The sequence below is a fragment of the Amblyraja radiata genome, chromosome 3, assembly GCF_010909765.2.
Source record: "Amblyraja radiata isolate CabotCenter1 chromosome 3, sAmbRad1.1.pri, whole genome shotgun sequence".
Taxonomy (NCBI): domain Eukaryota; kingdom Metazoa; phylum Chordata; class Chondrichthyes; order Rajiformes; family Rajidae; genus Amblyraja; species Amblyraja radiata.
Window position 1 is genome coordinate 93747325 of NC_045958.1, and position 19405 is coordinate 93766729.

At 45.6% G+C, this 19405-nt stretch overlaps 1 protein-coding gene across 2 annotated transcripts in view; it reads right to left on the reverse strand.

Moving 5' to 3' along the window:
- Positions 1-6996: 6996 nt before the first annotated feature.
- grk4 (G protein-coupled receptor kinase 4) overlaps positions 6997-19405 on the reverse strand; it is a 109373-nt gene continuing 96964 nt past the window's right edge. For both annotated transcript variants that reach the window (XM_033018345.1, XM_033018346.1), the window contains exons 12-16: positions 18199-18407; positions 16044-16181; positions 13734-13871; positions 10765-10896; positions 6997-9308 (exon numbers count right to left, since the gene is read on the reverse strand). In XM_033018345.1, the coding sequence (XP_032874236.1) occupies positions 9252-9308; positions 10765-10896; positions 13734-13871; positions 16044-16181; positions 18199-18407 (674 nt within the window). In that variant the 3' untranslated portion in view covers positions 6997-9251. The remainder of the gene's footprint in view (positions 9309-10764; positions 10897-13733; positions 13872-16043; positions 16182-18198; positions 18408-19405) is intronic.

Sequence of the window (19405 nt, forward strand, 5' to 3'; positions counted from 1 at the left end):
CCTCACCCGCATCCCAACCCACATTCCTCCCCCCTCCTGCTTCACAACGCTCCCTGCCTCCCTCCTTCCCCCCTCCCCGCCAACATAACAACCCTGCATTTACAAACTGAAAAATGGCACCAAACCTGGCCTCTCTGTCCACTATCTCAATCTACTACTGATTCTGAAGAAGGGTTTCAGCCCCAAACATTGCCTATTTCCTTCGCTCCATAGATGCTGCCTCACCCGCTGAGTTTCTCCAGCACTTTTACCTACAACTGTCTATTGTCTACCTACTACTGTTACACACTTGTACCGTATCCGAGATGCTTATTTAAGATTTGTCAAAGTGATTATGTATGGTGATACATGTATTAAACTGGATACAGAAATGAATTTCACTTTAGCTCAGTAAATATGACTAACAAAGAACCATTGAATGTTTATAAGCACAGTTCTTTCCTGGGTCTTGGCTTTCAGCGTTGCTAGAATGAAGAGGTTCCTGTCGCTACCAGTGTGAAGATACGCTCCTTCTGTATTAGTCGTGAAGACAAATGAGAGGGCAGATAGGAAGATGCCGAACAGCATGGGAGCTGGGACACAACTTTGCTTCAATAGACAATAGGTGCAGGAGGAGGCCATTCAGCCCTTCGAGCCAGCACCGCCATTCAATGTGATCATGGCTGATCATCCAAAATCAGTACCCTGTTCCCGCCTTCTCCCCGTGACTCCGCTATCTTTAAGAGCCCTATCTAGCTCTCTCTTGAAAGTATCTAGAGAACCAGCCTCCACCACCCTCTGAGGCAGAGAATTCCACAGACTCACAACTCTCCGTGTGAAAAAGTGTTTCCCCATCTCTGTTCTAAATGGCTTACCCCTTATTCTTAAACTGTGGCCCCTGGTTCTGGACTCGCCCAACATCGGGAACATGTTTCCCGTCTCTAGTGTCCAAACTCTTAATAATTTTGCACGTTTCAATGAAATCCCCTCATCTTTTTAAATTCTAGAGTATACAAGTCCAGCCGCTCCATTCTCTCAGCACGACAGCCCCGCCATCTTGGGAATTAACCTTGTGAACCTACACTGCACTCCCTCAATAGCAAGAATGTCCTTCCTCAAATTTAGAGACCACAACTGCACACAATACTCCAGGTGTGGTCTCACTAGGGCCCTGTACAACTGCAGAAGGACCTCTTTACTCCTATACACAGCTCCTCTTGTTATGAAGGCGAACATTCCATTCGCTTTCTTCACTACCTGCTGTACCTGCATGGTTACTTTCATTGACTGAACAAGGACCCCCAGATCCTGTTGTACTTCCCCTTTTCCTAACTTGACACCATTTAGATAATAGTCTGCCTTCCTGTTTTTGCTACCAAAGTGGATAACCTCACATTTATCCACATTAAACTGTATCTGCCCACTCACCCAACCTGTCCAAGTCACCGTGCATCCTCATAGCATCTTCCTCACAGTTCAGTGCCACCCAGCTTTGTGCCATCTGTAAATTGGCTAATGTTACTTGTAATCCCTTCACCTAAATCATTAATATACATTGTAAATAGCTGCGGTCCCAGCACCAAACCTTGCGGTACCACACTAGTCACTGCCTGCCATTCTGAAAGGGACCCGTTAATCCCTGCTCTTTGTTTCCTGTCTGCCAACTAATTTTCTATCCACGTCAGTACTCTACCCTAATGTGCCCTAATTTTGCCCACTAATCTCCTATGTGGGACCTTATCTACTGCTTTCTGAAAGTCCAGGTACACTACATCCACTGGCTCTCCCTTGTCCATTTTCCTAGTTACATCCCCAAAAAATTCCAGAAGATTAGTTAAGCACGATTTCCCTTTTGTAAATCCATGCTGACTCGGACCGATCCTGTTAAGGATCAGTCCCACTTGGGCGACATTTTTGGTGACAGCCTGAAAAGACCTTGTGACGTTGTGGTCGGGTCGTGACGCGTGATGACACGCGGTGTCTCCCTGTCGCATTCCCTGTTGGAATGATCAAAGTCCAGGAGCGACATTTGGGTGTCTCATCATGTTGTGTGCCCTGTCACACGATTACATATTGTGTCCTGTGGGTGACGCCCGGTTAGGGTTAGAGACCACAGATGGGCTGTAAAATATTCTTCCTTCAATGCATGAATTTTAAATATTAATATATTAAAAATTAATACAATAAAATCAATTGTGAAAATGAAAAGATGTCTGAGTCGTTCAGTTTTATTTACAGATGTATTGGTCCGCTTCCAGATCCAATCACCATCTTTAACTTTTCACAGGGATGGATTCAATGAGTGTAGACTGAACTCCCCTCTCCCCCTTCCCTTCCCCCCCCCCCCCCCACCCTGCTCCACTCTCTCCCCCCCTTCTCCACCTCTCTCCCCCCCACCCCCCCCCCCCCCCCCAACACTTCTCCCGAAGCCCTCCATTTGTGGACCCAGCCTGTGACAGCTAGATCCCACTAATAATACTGCACAAATGCCACATCATCTGTTTTTGGTAACATTGACTATGGTATAAATGCAGACTTTGGGAACAACACCCCCCAGCGTGTGCGGGTATTCGCTGGTCGCAGGCTGGGTCCACAAATGGAGCGCCTGACCCGATGAGTTCCTCCAGCTCTTTTTCTTTTTACCTTGGAGATTGAACCGCACCGATCTCTGCCAAGATCTAGGTGTGGAAGCACATCTCGGTCGCGTTCTCCCACGCCACCGTCTTCAAGGCTGAGCGGCCCAGGGGCTCAGGATCTACTCGGAGCCAAGCTGACCTGCAGATGTTTGTGCGTTAGCTGGACTTGCGGGGACTTTACTTAGCGCCGGTGAGTCAGTGCAACCGCGAACACCATCAATGGGGCAGAATGACACAAGAAAGAGACTCTCCGCCCTCACACCCCTTCATACTCACCCCTCGCTCCTCTGGACAGGGCGGGCGGGAAGGAAGGAAGGAAGGAGAGACCCCTCCCTGAAAGGATATTTTATTAAATTGCGGGGGAGGGGCGATGTCTTTGGCCTTGACCCGTTGATCGTGTCCGGAACGCAGACCCGGTCCGGCCGGTGAAGCCTCGCTGACCAGTGGGATGACCAGAGCGATGGGTTGTGTCATCGGGCGGGGGCCGCTGTCCACTCGCGGTGGGGGCGCGCGTCGAGGCTCTTCTCCGGCCATCGCCCATGGACACTGATGACGCTGCCTGGTCAACGCCGCCTTTTATAGGCCCAGCCATGTCCCGCCCCCCCTCGATGACCATTGGACCTCGCTCCGGCCACGTCGTTGGGCCATGGGGTGAACAGTCCATCCGATTGGCGGAGGCCGCTGTCCGTCTGCGACAAACTTTCGCGCGCCCAGGAAACCTCGTGCGGAGCGATTGTCCGTTCGCTTCGGCCACGTGTCCCGCGTGACCCCCCCACTGGCGCCAAGCCGGACACTGAGGGAAATGAGGGGCACCTGACGAAGATTTTGAGGGACCATTGGTCACGGAGAGACTGCCAGACTGAGAGTCATTGAGGGAGCACCGGACACTGACCTGTGTTGAGGGACTGAAGGACATTAAGGGGATGAGGGACATTTGAGTGGATGAGGGACATTAAGGGGATGAGGGACATTGAGTGGATGAGGGACATTGAGGGGATGAGGGACACTTGAGTGGATGAGGGACATTGAGGGGATGAGCCCCCTCCCTCCCTCCTCCCTCCTCTCTCCTCGGTGGCTACACTCCCTCGGGCTTGGTCTCCCGCAATTTCTCACTCCCAACTCTCACCCAATGTTGGCAGCTCTGGGTCAGACAGCATCTCTGGAGAAAACGGATAGGTGACGTTTCGGGTGGAGATCTTACTTCAGATTGAGACTCATGGCAAAAAGGGAAACCAATCTATCTTTGTGTATCAATCCTTGCACTGGTTTGCAGGTGAATTGTTTCTGCAGAGTTTACAACTTTTGATTAAGTTGGATGTTGAAATTGCCCCGAGTTCCCCAGGTCCTCACCTTTCACACCACCAGCCTCCGCAGCCCACACATTTCAGTCACTTCCTATGTGATCCAACCACCTGTCACATCTTCCTATCTCCACACCTTTCCACAACTCATTCCTTCCCACCCAAATCAGCCCCTCCCCAGGTACGTTCCCCTGCAACCTCATGTTAACATTTGTCCTTATACCTCCTCCCTCGACTCCATCCAGGGACCCGGAATGTCCTTCCAGGTGAGTCGGAAGTTCAAGTGCACGTCCTCAAACTTCATCTACTGCACCCAGTGTTCCCAATGTGTCCTCCTGTACATCGGCAAGACCAAGCATAGACCAAGGTCTGCTGGATCTCCCTGTTGCTAACCATTTTAACTACCCTTCCCATTCCCACACTGACCTTTCTGATCTGGACTTCCTCCATTGCCAAAGTGAGGCCACACAGAAACTAGAGGAACAGCACCTTATATTCTGCTTCAGTAGCTTACAGATCAATGGTATGAACACTGAATTCTCCAGTTTTAGGTATCAACCCCAAGCTCCCTCTTCTTCTCCCCACCCCGTGTCCATCTGGACTCGCACCTATTTCACCCTCTCCCTTCCCTTCCACCTACATTCTTTAGAATTTAGAGATATAGTACATAAACAGGCCCTTTGGCCCACCAAGTCCACGCCAACCAGCGATCACTCCATACACTAACAAAATACTACACACTAGGGATAATTTACAATTTGTTATCGAAACCAATTAACCTAAACATGTACATCTTTGGAGCTGGAGCACCCGGAGAAAACCCACAAGGTCACAGGAAGAATGTACAAACTCCACACAGACATCACCCGTTGTTAGTATCGAACCTGGGTCTCTGGCGCTGTAAGGAGGCAACTCTACCACTGCGCAGCCCCATGCAATTTTATTTCATCAGAACTAAGATTTAAATGCAGATTTAAGATTTAAAAGTAATTTCTTCAGCGGAATTCTTCACCTTAGAGAATGATTGGAGACAAAAGATCAATTACTTTTGGAACAGAAAGTAATCGATTTTTGGATTTTAATTGGATCAAGAGAAACGGGAATTGGACAATAAATGGTATCAGAGAAAATAAAACAGAAATGAAGGATTTGGTGATAAACAGGAAAGTATAACGAAAAAATACAAGGACATTTTGGACAGATAGGTGGAAAAGCAGCACCGGATAATTGAAAATGGAAATAAAACAGATTAAGAACATACCTGCAAATCCATTGATAATGCCAGGTAGAGATTTAGGAAGAAATTGCATTTCTATAATCCTTTCCAAGACTGAGACCCACAAGTTTCACGGATTATCTATTAGTGTTCAAACAGTAGTTTCAGAGGAGCTTTTTTTTATATCAGATGTAGCAATCAATCAAGACAATGTCTCATCTTCCAAATGGATGAAAACATTTCTTAAATCAATATTAGAAAAGCAGCTGACCTCAGCAATGCTTGTTTCAAAAAAGTGTTCACCCACTGTGAACACCACTGATAAATCCACTCTGTGAACACGAATGATAAATTCCAGGAATGAGTGGGTTAACATATTATGAGCATTTGACAGCACTGGGCCTGTACTTGCTGTAGTTTAGAAGTTTGAGGGGGGACCTTATTGAAATTTACAGAATAATGAAAGGCATAGATGTAGTGGATGTGGAAAGGACATTTCCACTGGTGGGAGCGTGTAGGACCAGACCTCATAGCCTCAGAATTAAAGGAGATGAGGAGGAACTTCTTTAGTCAGAGGGTAGTTAATCTGTGGAACTCATTGCCACAGAGGGCTGTGGAGGCCAAGTCAGTGGATACTTTAAAGGCAGAGACAGACAAATTCTTGATAAGCACAGGTGTCAAGGGTTATGGGGAGAAGGCAGGAAAATGCGATGAGAAGGCAAAGATCAGCCATGATTGAATGGTGGAGTAGACTCGATGGGCCGAATGACCTAAATTTACACCTATAACTTGTAAACTTGGTAAATCCACACCGTGAACACCAATGGTAAATCCAACCCTAACCACCATTGTTAAGATAGTGGCGAGCCAATTTACGGAACAGCAGTCCCATGGTGGGTGAGACTGGTGAGTTGCTCTGGTAGAGAACTAGGGTAGACTTCATGGGCTGAATGGTCTCATCTGATGTGTCATTCTATGAGTCAGACCCGTAAGGAGCGATTAGCAGACAGAGACATGATAAAGGTTAGACGTCTGGAACACACATCTACAAATACACGAGGGAAAGGGAGCGATATGGAATCAGGACACGTATCAACCATGATCACACAGAACGTGAAACAGGCTCAAAATGAATATATACCCACTCCTATTCTAAACCAAACAGATTTTACTACTTAGGCAATTAAAGAAGTTGAAGGAGGCACAAGTTTAATATCCAGAACGAGCTTAAGGGCGGCACAGTGGCGCAGCTGTAGAGTTGCTGCCTTGCAGCGCCAGAAACCCAGGTTTGATCCTGACTGATCCAGGTGCTCCCATTTCCTCCCACACTCCAAAGACGTACAGGTTTGTAGTTTAGTTTAGAGATACTGTGCAGAAATAGGCGCTTCAGCCCACCAAGTCCATGCCGACTAGCGTTCCCCGCACACTAACACTATCCTACACACACTAGGGACAATTTACATTTACACCAAGCCAATTAGCCTACAAACCTGCACGTATTTGGAATGTGGGAGGAAACCGGAGCTTCCCGGAGAAAACCCACGCAGTTCGCAAGGAGAACGTACAAACTCCATTCAAGCACCCATAGTCAGAACAAAACCTTGGTCTCTGGTGCTCAGGCAGCAACTCTACCGCTACGTGTCAGGTCTCTCAACACATTTGGGATGAACACAAAGCCAAAACTATTAAAAGAGCGACTGGACCAGATGAAAGATTATCTTGATAACTGTACTTTCAGGGATCAGATTTCTTTCCCAATCTGTACGTACCATTTGAGTGTGTGAAAATGGTAACAATTATGAATTCCAGAGCTAATAAGCTGTGGCCCCCTCTCGCGGATGCTTCATTCAACAAGACCAAGGAGCTGTATACAAATGGCAGTATTTATTAATTTAAAACATTCCAACGTAAAAACATTGGGTAAGAACCTATCAAGATTCTCAGTTTAGAATGGATATGCACACCAAGTTTTTTTTAAAAAGAGACAAGACTTATATTAGCACAAAAACCAGTGATCAACTGTAATGGAATCAGAGTTGTTCAACATGATTCTAATATTCAGACAAAGAAGCCTTATCATAGATACAGTATACAACATTATTTTAAATATAACTGGAAAATCTTTAATGAGACAGGCAACATCTAAAAAATAAAATGGCACTTAGTGCAAGACACAAACCACAGAAGTCAATATTTTTGAGTAGAGGTCATTAAATTAAATATTTCACAGCTTTTAGAAAATGAATCATAGGTAAAATACCCAGAACAAAAAAAGAAAATATTGTTTTTTTTAAAAGGCTTGGTGCAGATGAATCTGACGTCGTCAGAACTTCAGGTTTTAGTTTAAGGTCATGTCGGAATGTTTCCATAGGTTTGAGATTACAAAGCTTTCAGTGTATTGCCAGGAACGATGGTTCGCATAGGTCAAATAAGCTAATAAATTGCACAGAAGTCAAGGGTTGACTTAGTGTGACTCACACCCATTTAAAGAATCAAGCCAAATTTGTTTAGAACTCAAAGAGCTGGAGTAACTCAGCAAGACAGGCAGCATCTCTGGAGATAGACACAAAATGCTGGAGTAACTCAGCGGGTTGGGCAGTATCTCTGGAGAAAAGGAATGGGTGACGTTTCAGGACGGGACCCTTCTTTAGACATTTTTGTTTCCCTTGTTGGGGAGGGGGGTTGATTAGCAGATGGGTAGACAAAGGCTAGAGATACAAAAGAGACAAAATGGATGACTAAAAGGGACAAAAAGATAAGATATGAACATTGAAGAAGGGTCTCAACCCGAAACGTCGCCTATTCCTTCGCTCCATAGATGCTGCCTCACCCGCTGAGTTACTCCAGCATTTTTGTCTACCTAGGAGATAAAAGAGTGTCAGATAAGGAGGGGAGTGAAAGAAGTGAATTGTAAAGCCGGACGGAGGGATATAGGTTGGAGATGGAGGAAGTGGGAATGGCGTGAAATAGTGGGAGAAATGGTTGGAAAGGTGAAAAACAAAAGTGGTTACATAAAAATTGGAAAATTCAATTTTCATTTTTAACTTTTTATTCTGCAGAAGGGACCTGACCTGAAACGTTGCTTATCCATGTCATCCAGAGATGCTGCCCGAGCACTATGTCTACGCAATAATCCAGCATCTGCAGTTCCTCGTGTCTAAGCTAATTAATGGTCAAATTCCATTTATATTTACATGGGACAGGATTATGAGTGGGAAAGGCAGAGGTTCTAGCAGATTGGAAAGAGAGGTATCAAATCTGCCGGATTCAGTTTGTCATTGCATTGCCAGGCTTTACTTGGTGTAAGAATTTCAAAGTTCCATTTCGGGACAGATGACAATAAAACACTCTTGACCCTCTCTTGATGCTTTGGAGGTTTTGCTTTAAAAAACACCAAGTGTTCAATTTTGCTTTAGGACAAAATAATGTGTCCTATTTCCGACCAGATCGTGAACCAGTGGCCTGGGTTGCCAACCACTTTGTTGATAAGCAATAGGCCCGTACGCACAGCAGAGGTCCAAGTCCAACAAAAGGGGAACTAAAGCAAGCGCGTGGTAGATCCAGGCTACTTGTTGCACTTGAGGTGGAGTTTAACTGCACACACGGTGCAATTGCAGGCCACAAACACACTCATGTACGCATGCTCCCGAGGACTTATGTACACATTAATAAGCATTCAGACACACGCACTTATTTACAGGCACGTACCTACCCACAGTGCTGCGCACTTTGGCATCTCAAGAGCAACTGCTACTGTGCGTAGGTCCACTCCTTATACTAAATAAAATCCAGCTAAATGTCACATGTTGCAAATAGCACTAATTTACATTGCTGTGCTTTTTTCTGTTTTTAAAAAAATAATTAAAAATAAACTTTTAAATAGATAATTCACAAAGTCATTCCTGCTAAAAATTAACATACGCATTCAAGTGGTGCTTAATATATGGCTTTTTGTACAACTTTAGTTAAAATATACATCTAAGACATAATTCAAATATAAATGTACAAAATATGTAAACTCATACAGTTTTTTTTGAAATATAATACATTTTAATACATGTTCCCAGTTTAACCTGAAATTTATCCTTTTTTCATGAGAATCGATATTTGGCTCATTAACTACAGAATTCTCGTAGGGTCTTCATCTTCATCACTGAAGCTACTTTTGAAACACATCTAGAACAAAAGAAAAGCAAATGAGTTAAGACAGACATGCAGGTTTACAGGAGCAGCTTTCCCTCCACCTCTCCATGCAGTGCTGAACTATCTACCTCTTTGGTGATGCTCGGACTATCCTTGATCAGACTTTGCTGTACTAAACATTATTCCCTTATCATGTATCTATAATACTGTAAATGGCTCGATTGTAATCATGCGTAGTCTTTACGCTGGCTGGTAAGCACGCAACTAAAACTTTTTACGGTACACATGACAATAAACTAAACTGAGCTGAACTCTAACCCTTCCTGCCAACACAATCAGCCTGAAGAAGCATCCTGACCCGAAATGTCACCTATCCATGTTCTCCAGACATAATGCCTGACCCACTGAGTTACTCCAGTACATTGTGTCTTCTTTTTTTAAACAAACATCTACAACTCCTTGCTTCTTTATTCTCCACTAATTGCAGTTTGATGGAAAAATAATATTGCTTGAATTAGCCGTTTCCCTTACACTGGGTGGCGCTGTCAGCGATGGCAGCCTCGCCAACATTCTGTCTGTCCTTTCGTCTTTTTTTTTGTTATTTTTAAAAGTTTGTGTTAATGTTCTCTAGTTTGTTTTACGTGGGGGTGGGGGAGGGGGCCGGGGAAACTTTTTTTCAAATCTCTTACCTTGCCGGAGATGCAATTGTTTTCCGGGTCGTATCTCCAGTCGCTCTGTGACCTAACATCGTGGAGCTGGAGGCTTCGCTCGGGACTGACTTTGAGCCCCACTGCGGGGCCGTGGACTTACCATCGGAGCCAATTCCTTGCCTGGGATCGATGCTCCGACCACGGCCTGCGGACTTAAACATCAAAGAGCGTGCAGTCTCAGGAGAGACCCGAGTCGGGAAGCTCTAACGACGCGGAAGGTTTGACCAGCACCGATCCGGGGTCAGATCGCCCGGCGCGGGGAGCTGACATCCTCTCCAATGCAGGAGCTTGATCGCCCCGACAAGGAGGCCCGCCACCGGCTACGGGATTCAAGATCGTCCAGTCAACGGAAGGCACGTGGCCCCCGACCGCGGGAGAACAATGAAGGGAAGCGGTTGAACTTTTTTTCGCCTTCCATCACAGTGAGGAATGTGGAGGAGTCACTGTGGTGGAAGTTCATGTTAAAATGGATTTTGTGTGTTCTGTTGCTTTTTATTAGTATGACTGTATGGCAAATCAAATTCCTCGTATGTTGCAAAACATTCTTGGCTAATAAAGTATGATTGTGATTGTGAAGTTCCATTCAATCATTAAAATCTTATACTGCAAGCTGTAAATAAGGTATTTGCTTTGCTATTCTAGGATTTGCCCAAAATCTCCACCTATCTCCCAGAAATGGATTAAGCAGCTTCAGGAATGTAGGAATGCTCAGGAATTGAGAAGAAAGTGAGAGGGAAAGGGATGCAGTCCATTAGTGAACAGGAAAAAATATCACTCACCTCTCGCCTGCAAAGTCTATACCACACGCCGCGCTTTGGAGGTGGTTCGGGCTTGTTATTGTCCAGGTCTGGCGACAGTGTTCCATCACTCCCATAGGTATTTACCTCTTTGAAACATTCTGTATCAAACATCTGCAGGACAATCATAAAATGAATTTAATACTAAATAATACATTACTTTTCTTTCTAATTACCTATTGTTGTGAAGTGGACATTGGTGGCACTTGTTGCCCTCAGCTGGTAGACGGGGCCGCAGGAGGGCCCACAGCGGCTGGGTGAGTGGGCGGATCGAGCAGCTGCACGGAGCTGCGGTGGAACGGGCTGATGACATCGCATTGGACTAGGCCGACCCCTACTTCATCAATCCAGTGCCGCCTGGACACAAGGCCTTAAAATGAGAATATAAGAAATTGGGATTTCTCCTCACGCTAAGAATCAGACTTTACAGCAATTCGGACGTTGCAAGATGGCGCCGGGACGTGGCGACTCTCTGTGTGGTGTTCCAGCAGAGGATCTATTAGACCATTGTGCAGCACAGGCCCTTTGGCCCACAATGTCTGTGCTGTACATGATGCTAATTTACCTTTTTTAATAAGCTAATTTATCTTATTTACCTGTGCATTATTCGTCTTTCCAATCCCTGCATACCCATGTGTCTATCCAAAAGCTTCTTAAATGCCACTATCATATCTGCCTCAACCACCACCACTGGCAGTGCGTTCCAGACACCCACCACCCTCTGTAAAAAAGTTGCACCGCACATCTTCAAACTCGCCCCTCGCACCTAAAGCTATGCCCTCTCGTATTTAAATTCTCAATCCTGGGAAAAAGATTCTGAAGCCCCTGTCCCACTTAGGCAATTTTTTCAGCGACTACAGGTGACTAGGCTGTCGCCACATGGTCGCGGGGTGACACCTGTATGGTTGTGAGTAATCTCCTCAAGTTGCCTAAAGAGTCGTGACGTTTTTCTGGTCGCCGCTGGATTTTGATATGTTCAAAACTTTTCGGCGACGTGGGCTTGACCTAGCTTGTCTTCTCCTGTCGCACGTGCTGTCATAGGTTGTCGCCAAGTGACGTTGGTTGTTGCCGGGTGCTGACTTCGGTGAATTCCATTGGCGACTACCTACGTCAACCGGCGACAGGTACCGGCAACTGAATTGTCTTCATTTGTCGTCAACAGGGTCGTTGCTTGCCGTAGCTTGTCGCGGGTGGACGTAGGTTGACTTTGGTTGTCGCCTGTGTGATCGTATGTTGTCGTAGGTGTGAGGGTAGGTGGACGTCCTAATGGGTCACCGGTTGTCGGTAGCTTGCTGTCAACTAGGTGGTAGGTTGTTGTAGCTTGTTGTAGACATTGTCGTTGGGGGGGTCCAATCGCCGTCTTTTTCAGCGTCCTGCTACGTCTGTGACAGTCGCGGAAAAAATCGCCTAATTGGGACAGGCTCATGACTGTCTACCCTATCTATGCCTCTCAATTGTATATACTTCTATACTCATACAAGTTGTACAAGTGATTTGACTGGGCAGCATGTAGAACAAGATTTTGTGTGTGTGCGTGTATATATACACCTTCCAATCCCTGCATACCCATGTGTAATATATAATGTGTGTGTGTGTGTGTGTGTGTGTGTGGTTATTATATTGTTTACTGTGTAATATGTTTACATATTCTGTTGTGCTGCTGCAAGTAAGAATTTCATTGTTCTATCTGGGACATATTGCAATAAAACACTCAACTCTTGACTCTTAATAAACTAAACTAAACGACTCTATCAGATTCAATTCAATGATTTAATTATACTTTATTGTCACACGTACCTAGGTACAATGAAATTCTTTGTTTTTTCCTTCACCTAGGCAGGACACAAAGAGTCGCCATGTTTCTGGCGCCAACAAAGTAAAACTGTTCCTAGTACGGCTTTGTCTTCTCACAGCGGCAAACCAGGCTTGCCGCCACACCTGGCCGCAGGCAGCCTGCCGGGTCCCTCAAGACCTAAGCAAGGATTTATCAAGGATTCATCGACTAGTTAAAAATAAAAATAATACAGGAATAAGGCTTTTGACATCAGTTCAGAGCCGCACTGCAAGAATTGAACCCTGCCTTGATTAGGTCTTAGATAGAATAGTTTAGTTTATTATTGCCCTGTGCACAGAGTTACTGTGAAAAGTTTCTTCTGCATGCTCTCCGGTCAAACCATATTTTATATAAATACAAAAGATCCACTTCTGGAACAGCAAGCAGAGAATCACATTTTCTGATGCCATCTTTCCAAGTCTCTGAAACGTCCAAATTGCAGTTGGGAACAAGAGTTAAACGCATTTCAGAGAATGGATGGGGGTTTATGGAGAAGACAGAGCAACTGAGAATGTGTAGGAAGGAACTGCAGATACTGGTTTAAACCGTAGACACAAAATGCTGGAGTAACTGAGTGGGACAGGCAGCATCTCTGGAGAGAAGGAATGGATTACAGCACAGGAAGGGGCCCTTTGACCCAATGTATCTGTACTAGCCCTTTTGAAGTCCAATATCATCCATCTAACTCTCACAGAACGTGGAACAGTACAGTGAACAGCCCGCAATGTCCGTGAGGAACATGATGCCATGAACATGAGCAACTGAGAATGGTCTCCTTAGAATAGAGGAACTTTGGGTGAGATGATCAAAACTACCAAAGGTTTAGAAAGATGGAACAGAGACAAAATATTCCAGAGATTGAAAGGATATTAAGAAAACGAGGAGAGTTTTTAAAAAGTATTGGCAAAAGGAGTGGAGGGGATAGGAGAAAAACGTGTATACAACAGGTATACACCTGCCTGCCCTGCTGAGGAAACTCAGCAGGGCAGGCAGCATCCCTGGATAGGCGATGTTTAGGGTCTCGACCCATGTACTCCAGAGATACTCCCTGACCTGCTGAGTTACTCCAGCACTTTGTGTCCTCTTATGCTTTCAGTTGGCACTCAGCCCAACTTACCTCATTTTGCCAGGGAATAGAGACGCTGCCAGTGACAAACTTGGAGTAGAAGTCGTCATCTGTCGGATCCAGGTTCACACCTTTGACCGTGGAGAACTGCTCAATGTCCAAGACGTCCTTGCAGTACACTGCTCTGGGCTGAAAAGCAAATAGAGATACATTTCTATAGCACCTTTGACCTGTGCAGCTTAAGTTTTTTTCCTGGTGGGTCCATTGTTCTTGACTAGGGATAACATGCACAAAGAACCAATAAATATTACTTTCCTTCTTCTGGCTTCACAAATCGCAACTATTCAATTATTTTGTCTCCATCTTCTGTTATTTTTTTATCTCTGGCCTTTGTCCAACCATTATATATCCCCCCCCCCCCCCATCACCTGTGTTTACCTATTACCTGCCACGCTTTGTCCTGCTCCAGCTTTCGCCTCCCAACCCCTAGTCTGAAGGGTCCCTCCCTGAAATGTTCTCCAGATATACTGCCTGACCTGCATAGTTTTGGGCCTGTCCCACCTAGGCGATTTTTTGGGCGACTACAGGTGACTGCCACAAAATTTTCAGCATGTTGAAAAATTTTCGCCGACAGTGGGGACAATTTTTGCTGTCGTACGTTGTTGTAGGTTGATGTAGGTGCTGTCGTAGTTTGTCTTTGGTGCTGTCGCAGGTTGTCGCCAGGTGTCATAGGTGAAATCCATTAAAACTAGTACCTGGCAGTCACCTAAAGAGTCGCCTAAGTGGGACAGGCCTATAACTCCAGCACTTTGTGTCTTTTCCTGCATTACAACACTGACTGCTCCTCAAGAATACTTTGTTGGCTGAGAAGAGCTTCAGAGCATTCTGAATAGGATGTGAAACACATTATATAAATGCAGTCTCTCTCCAGATAAAGTGTTCAAGTTTTTTTTTTTTTGTCGGTCAGAAGTCTGTCGCCTGCGATGGAGATGGTGAGGTTAAGGAATGGTAGGGAAGCGTCGGAAATGGTCCAGGTGTATTGGAGTGCCGGATGGAAGTTGGTGGTGAAGTGGATGAAGTCAGTCAGTTGTGTGTGGGTGCAGGAGGTGGCCCCAAAGCAGTCGTCAATGTAACGGAGGTAGAGGTCGGGGATGGGGCCCTGGTACGTTTGTTTTTTGTTTTTTTTGTCGGTCAGAAGTCTGGTTTTTTTTTTCTCTCCAGATAAACACTGGCTGGGACTCTGGGATAAACTCCCCTTCTCTGGCAACGGCTGACGGATAATTAAGCTTGAACTGAAGGTCAGAAGTTAGAGTTTGCACGTTCTCCCTGTGACCAGGTGGGTTTCCTCCGTTGCTCCGGCTTCCTCCCACATCCCGCAGACGTGTGGATTGGTGACTTAACTGGCCACTAATTTGCCCTGCTTGTGGAATAATCCAGGGCAAGAGGCTGAGTTCCTCCAGCAGTTTGTTCTTTGCCTCCAAATTCCAACATCTGCAATCTCTCATGGCAATGTGGGAAGAATTAAAAAATGGGATTACTGTGGGATCGGTGTAAACGGGTGGTTTTTGGTCGGTACAGATTCGGTGGGTTGACTGGCCTGTTTTGCACACTTTAATTCTATGCCCAAGACAAACAGTAAATCAAATCAATAAGATAGGAAATAGTGACCATGATAATCCATCCACCAAACCACAAACACCCCTGAATACCCTTGTATAAATGTGCAGGAAGGAACGGCTGATGCTGGTTTACACCGAAGATAAACACCAAATGCTGGAGAAACTCAGCGGGACTTGCAGCATCACTGTAGAGAAGGAATGGGTGATGTTTTAGGTCCAGACCCTTCTTCAGACAATCTGAAGAAGGGTCCAGACACAAAATGACACCCATTCCTTCTCTCCAGAGATGCTGCCTGAGTTACTCCAGCATTTGGTGTCACCCTTCTATAACTGTTCTGTTTTAATCACTGCACTGCATGTGCTGTTCTGTGTTTACAACTGAATTGAATGGTACAGCATGGAAACAGGCCCTTCGACCAATCAAGTTCACGTCGACCATTGATCACCCGCTCCCACCTGTTCTATATAGAAACAAGGAACTGCAGATGCTACTTTATTTTATTTTTAAAAGAGACAAAGTGCTGGAGTAACTCAGTGGATCGCGCAGCATCTCCGGATAATGACGTTTCGGGTCAGGACGCTTCTTTAGAGACCTTTCCAAAGTCTCTCGTTACTTTAAATCAACATATAGTTCAACACGGATAATTGTTCATCATATTATGATGCCTATGAAGCCTACTCCTGCACCTATTTTCTATGTTTCTATAACCTAAGCCCCCTTTTTGCACCTTCTCACACTTACATCTGGAACGAAGGGAGGGTCCAGCATGTTTGCCTCAAGTCTTTTGAAGTTGACGGGTCGAAATATGGGATGTTGCTTCACCTCGGCCGCCCCTCCACCCTGACATCCCAAACGCTCCTTTAGATCTTTAGTCAGGAGCTGAAAACAGCAATTGAGACATATTGGAATCAAACAATGTCACCCATTACGTTGTACATTGATATCATTAACTCATTATTGGATGTCTTTATCAGATATACAAGCAATGTTTAATGATGCAGTTTTAGTCTTATTAGAGATATTACGTGGAAACTGGCCCCCAGCCCAAGTCCACACCAACCAGCGATTACCCCGTACACTTGCACTATCACACACACCAGGGACAATTTACAATTTTACCGAAGCCAATTAGCCTACAAACCTGTACATCTTTGGAATGTGGAAAGAAACTGGAGAAAAACCACGCGATCACACGGAGAACGTACAGACGCCGCAGACAGCACCCGTAGTCAGGGTCGAACCCGGGGTCTCTGGCCCTGTAAGGCAGCAACTCTACGTTGCGTTATTGTTCCCTCAAGTCTAAAGCTGTATAGGACTTTGGTTTCATGATGTAACTCTATGGGGCATTGGTAAGGCCGCATTTGCGTGCAGTTCTGCCTGCCCCATTACAATGAGGTTGTGGACGCTTTGGAGAGGGTGCAGAGGAGGTTAATGCTGCCTGGATTAGAGGGTTCCAGCTGAAAGAAGAAGCTGGATAGACTTGGATTGTTTTCTCTGGAATGTCAGGATTTGAGGGGGAACGAAAGAAGTATATAAAATTGAGAGGCATTGATAGGAAAGACAGTCAGAACTTTTTTCCCCAGGTTGGAAATATCAAGAAAGCTTTAAGGTGAGAGCAACAATATTTAAAGGAGATGTGTGGGGCAAGTGTTTTACCCAGAGGGTGGTAAGTGCCTGGAACCTGATGCTAGGAGTGGTGCTGGAGGTAGACACAATAGTGGCATTTAAGAGACTTTTGGATAGACACATGGAAATGGATCATGTGCAGGCAGATGAGATTAGTTTATAGTGGCACCAGGTTTGGCACAGAATTTGTGGGCCGAAGGGCCTTTCCTGTGCTGTACTGTTCTATGTTCAGTCATGTCCAGTCCAAGTTCAAGCGAAACACATAATCCAGAATGGTGCTGGAACCAAGGGTGCCGGAAACATCAAAGGTGGACCAGCTTGTAGAAGCTGGAATCTGAAACAAATACAGGGCAGCACAGTGGTGCAACGGTACAGTTGCTGCCTTACCTCGCCAGAGACCCAGGTTCAATCTTGAATATGGGTGCTGTCTGCACAGAGTTGTGTACGTTCTCCGAGTGGGTTTTCACAGAGTGCTCCGGTTTCCGCTCACATTCCACAGACGTGCAGGTTTGTAGGTTAATTGGCTTCTGTAAACTGTACATTGTCCCTAGTGTACAGGATAGTGCTACTATAGGGGGTGATTGATGCACAGTGTGGACTCGGTGGCCCGAAGAGGCTGCTTCCATGCTGTTTCCCTGAAGTCCAGTGTCTAAAACTAAGCGGGAATGGAGAGACTACATTTTGGGTCAGGACCATTCTTCAGACTGTCCATTCCCTCCACAGGTGCTGCCTGATCCGCTGAGTTCCTCCAGCACTGTGTGTTTGTACCTTTTTGAAACTTACCAAATAGTGACCGGCCTGGATAGAGTAGATGTGGAGAGGATGTTTCCACTAGTGGGAGAGTCCAAGACCAGAGAGCACAGCCTCAGAATAAAAGGACGTACTTTAAGAATGGAGATGAGGAGGAAGTTATTTAGTCAGAGGATGGTGAATCTGTGGAATTCATTGTCACAGACGGCTGTGGAGGTTAACACATTGGGTATTTTTAAAGTGGAGATGGGCAGATTCTTGATTAGTACAGGTGTCAAAGGTTATAGGGAGAAGGCAGGAGAATGGGGTTGGGAGAGAAAGATAGATCAGCCATGATTGAATAGTGGAGTAGACTCTATGGGCTGAATGGCCTAATCTTGCTCCTATGACACGAATATAACTTAGAACTCTGGTTTTGCAGTTCCTATTGCTAATAATATGCCAACACATAAAGGGCTCCAGGAGAAGAGTGTTGAATGGGGTTTAAAATCTTACTCCAAAGCAAGCAAGAGTTGCTTACCATGCTGCAGATGGAACGCGTCTCATCTGAGAACTTGTCGGAATAATCCTCCCTGTCCTCTTTCACCCGCCGGTCCACCTCCTCCCGCTTCACCTTCTCTTTGCGCTTTCGAAAAGGTGACTGGCCCCGAATCATCTCGTAGAGCAGGCAGCCGAGGCCCCACCAGTCGGGGCTGAAGGAGTAACGTTCGTTGTTGATGACCTCAGGAGCTGGAAGATAAACATGGCGGTGGATCACACACAATGCAGAGCAGCACCGAATCCCATCGCAGGGACTACTGCGGCTCATCAGTCAGCTGAGGACGAGGGATATAGCAGCGTACAGTATGGAATAGGCTGCCAAAGGCAGGTGCTATAACAGCAACTCAAAGACACTTGGACAAGTATCTTAGGAGCGGCACAATGGTAGAGTTGCTGCCTTACAGCGCCAGACATCCCGGTTCGATCCTGACTATGGATGCTGTCACATCTGTGGAGTCATTTAAGTTCCTTGGAACCATCATCTCCGGGGACTTTAAATGGGAGGCCGCCATCGACTCCACTGTCAAAAAGGCCCAACAGAGGATGTACTTCCTGCGGCAGCTGAGAAAACAATCTGCCACTGGCAATGATGGTCCAGTTTTATACTGCCATCATAGAGTGTGTCCTCGCCTTCTCCATCATGGTCTGGTTTGGCTCAGCCACCGAGCATGACATCCAGAGGCTTCAGCACATAGTTCGATCAGCTGAGATGGTTGGGCAGGGGCCAGGTAGAGAGCGGGTAAGATCATCTCTGACCCCTCTCACCCTGGCCACAAACTCTTTGAAGCACTTCCTTCTGGAAGGCGACTCCGGACTGTCAAAGCAACCACAGCCAGACATAAAAACTGCTTTTTTCGACTACTCAACAGCCAAAAGTCTGTAGCCTCCTTTTGCTTTGGTATTTTATTTCATTCTTCACATGTTTAAATTATAATGTTTTATTTTTAATTGTCTACTGTATATCGTGTTGTTACTTGCGAGCAAAGCACCAAGGCAAACTCCTTGTATGTATACATACTTGGCTAATAAAATTTATTCAATTTTCAATTATCCAATAGCTAGACATACAATTGATGGGTTATCCATCAGTTAGAGCTATGGATAAGATTTTCTTATTGGAAAGTTGGGGAAGGGGGTGATGTGATGTGGGCAAATAGGAGTCAAGGAATAAGGCTTGAGACTCAATA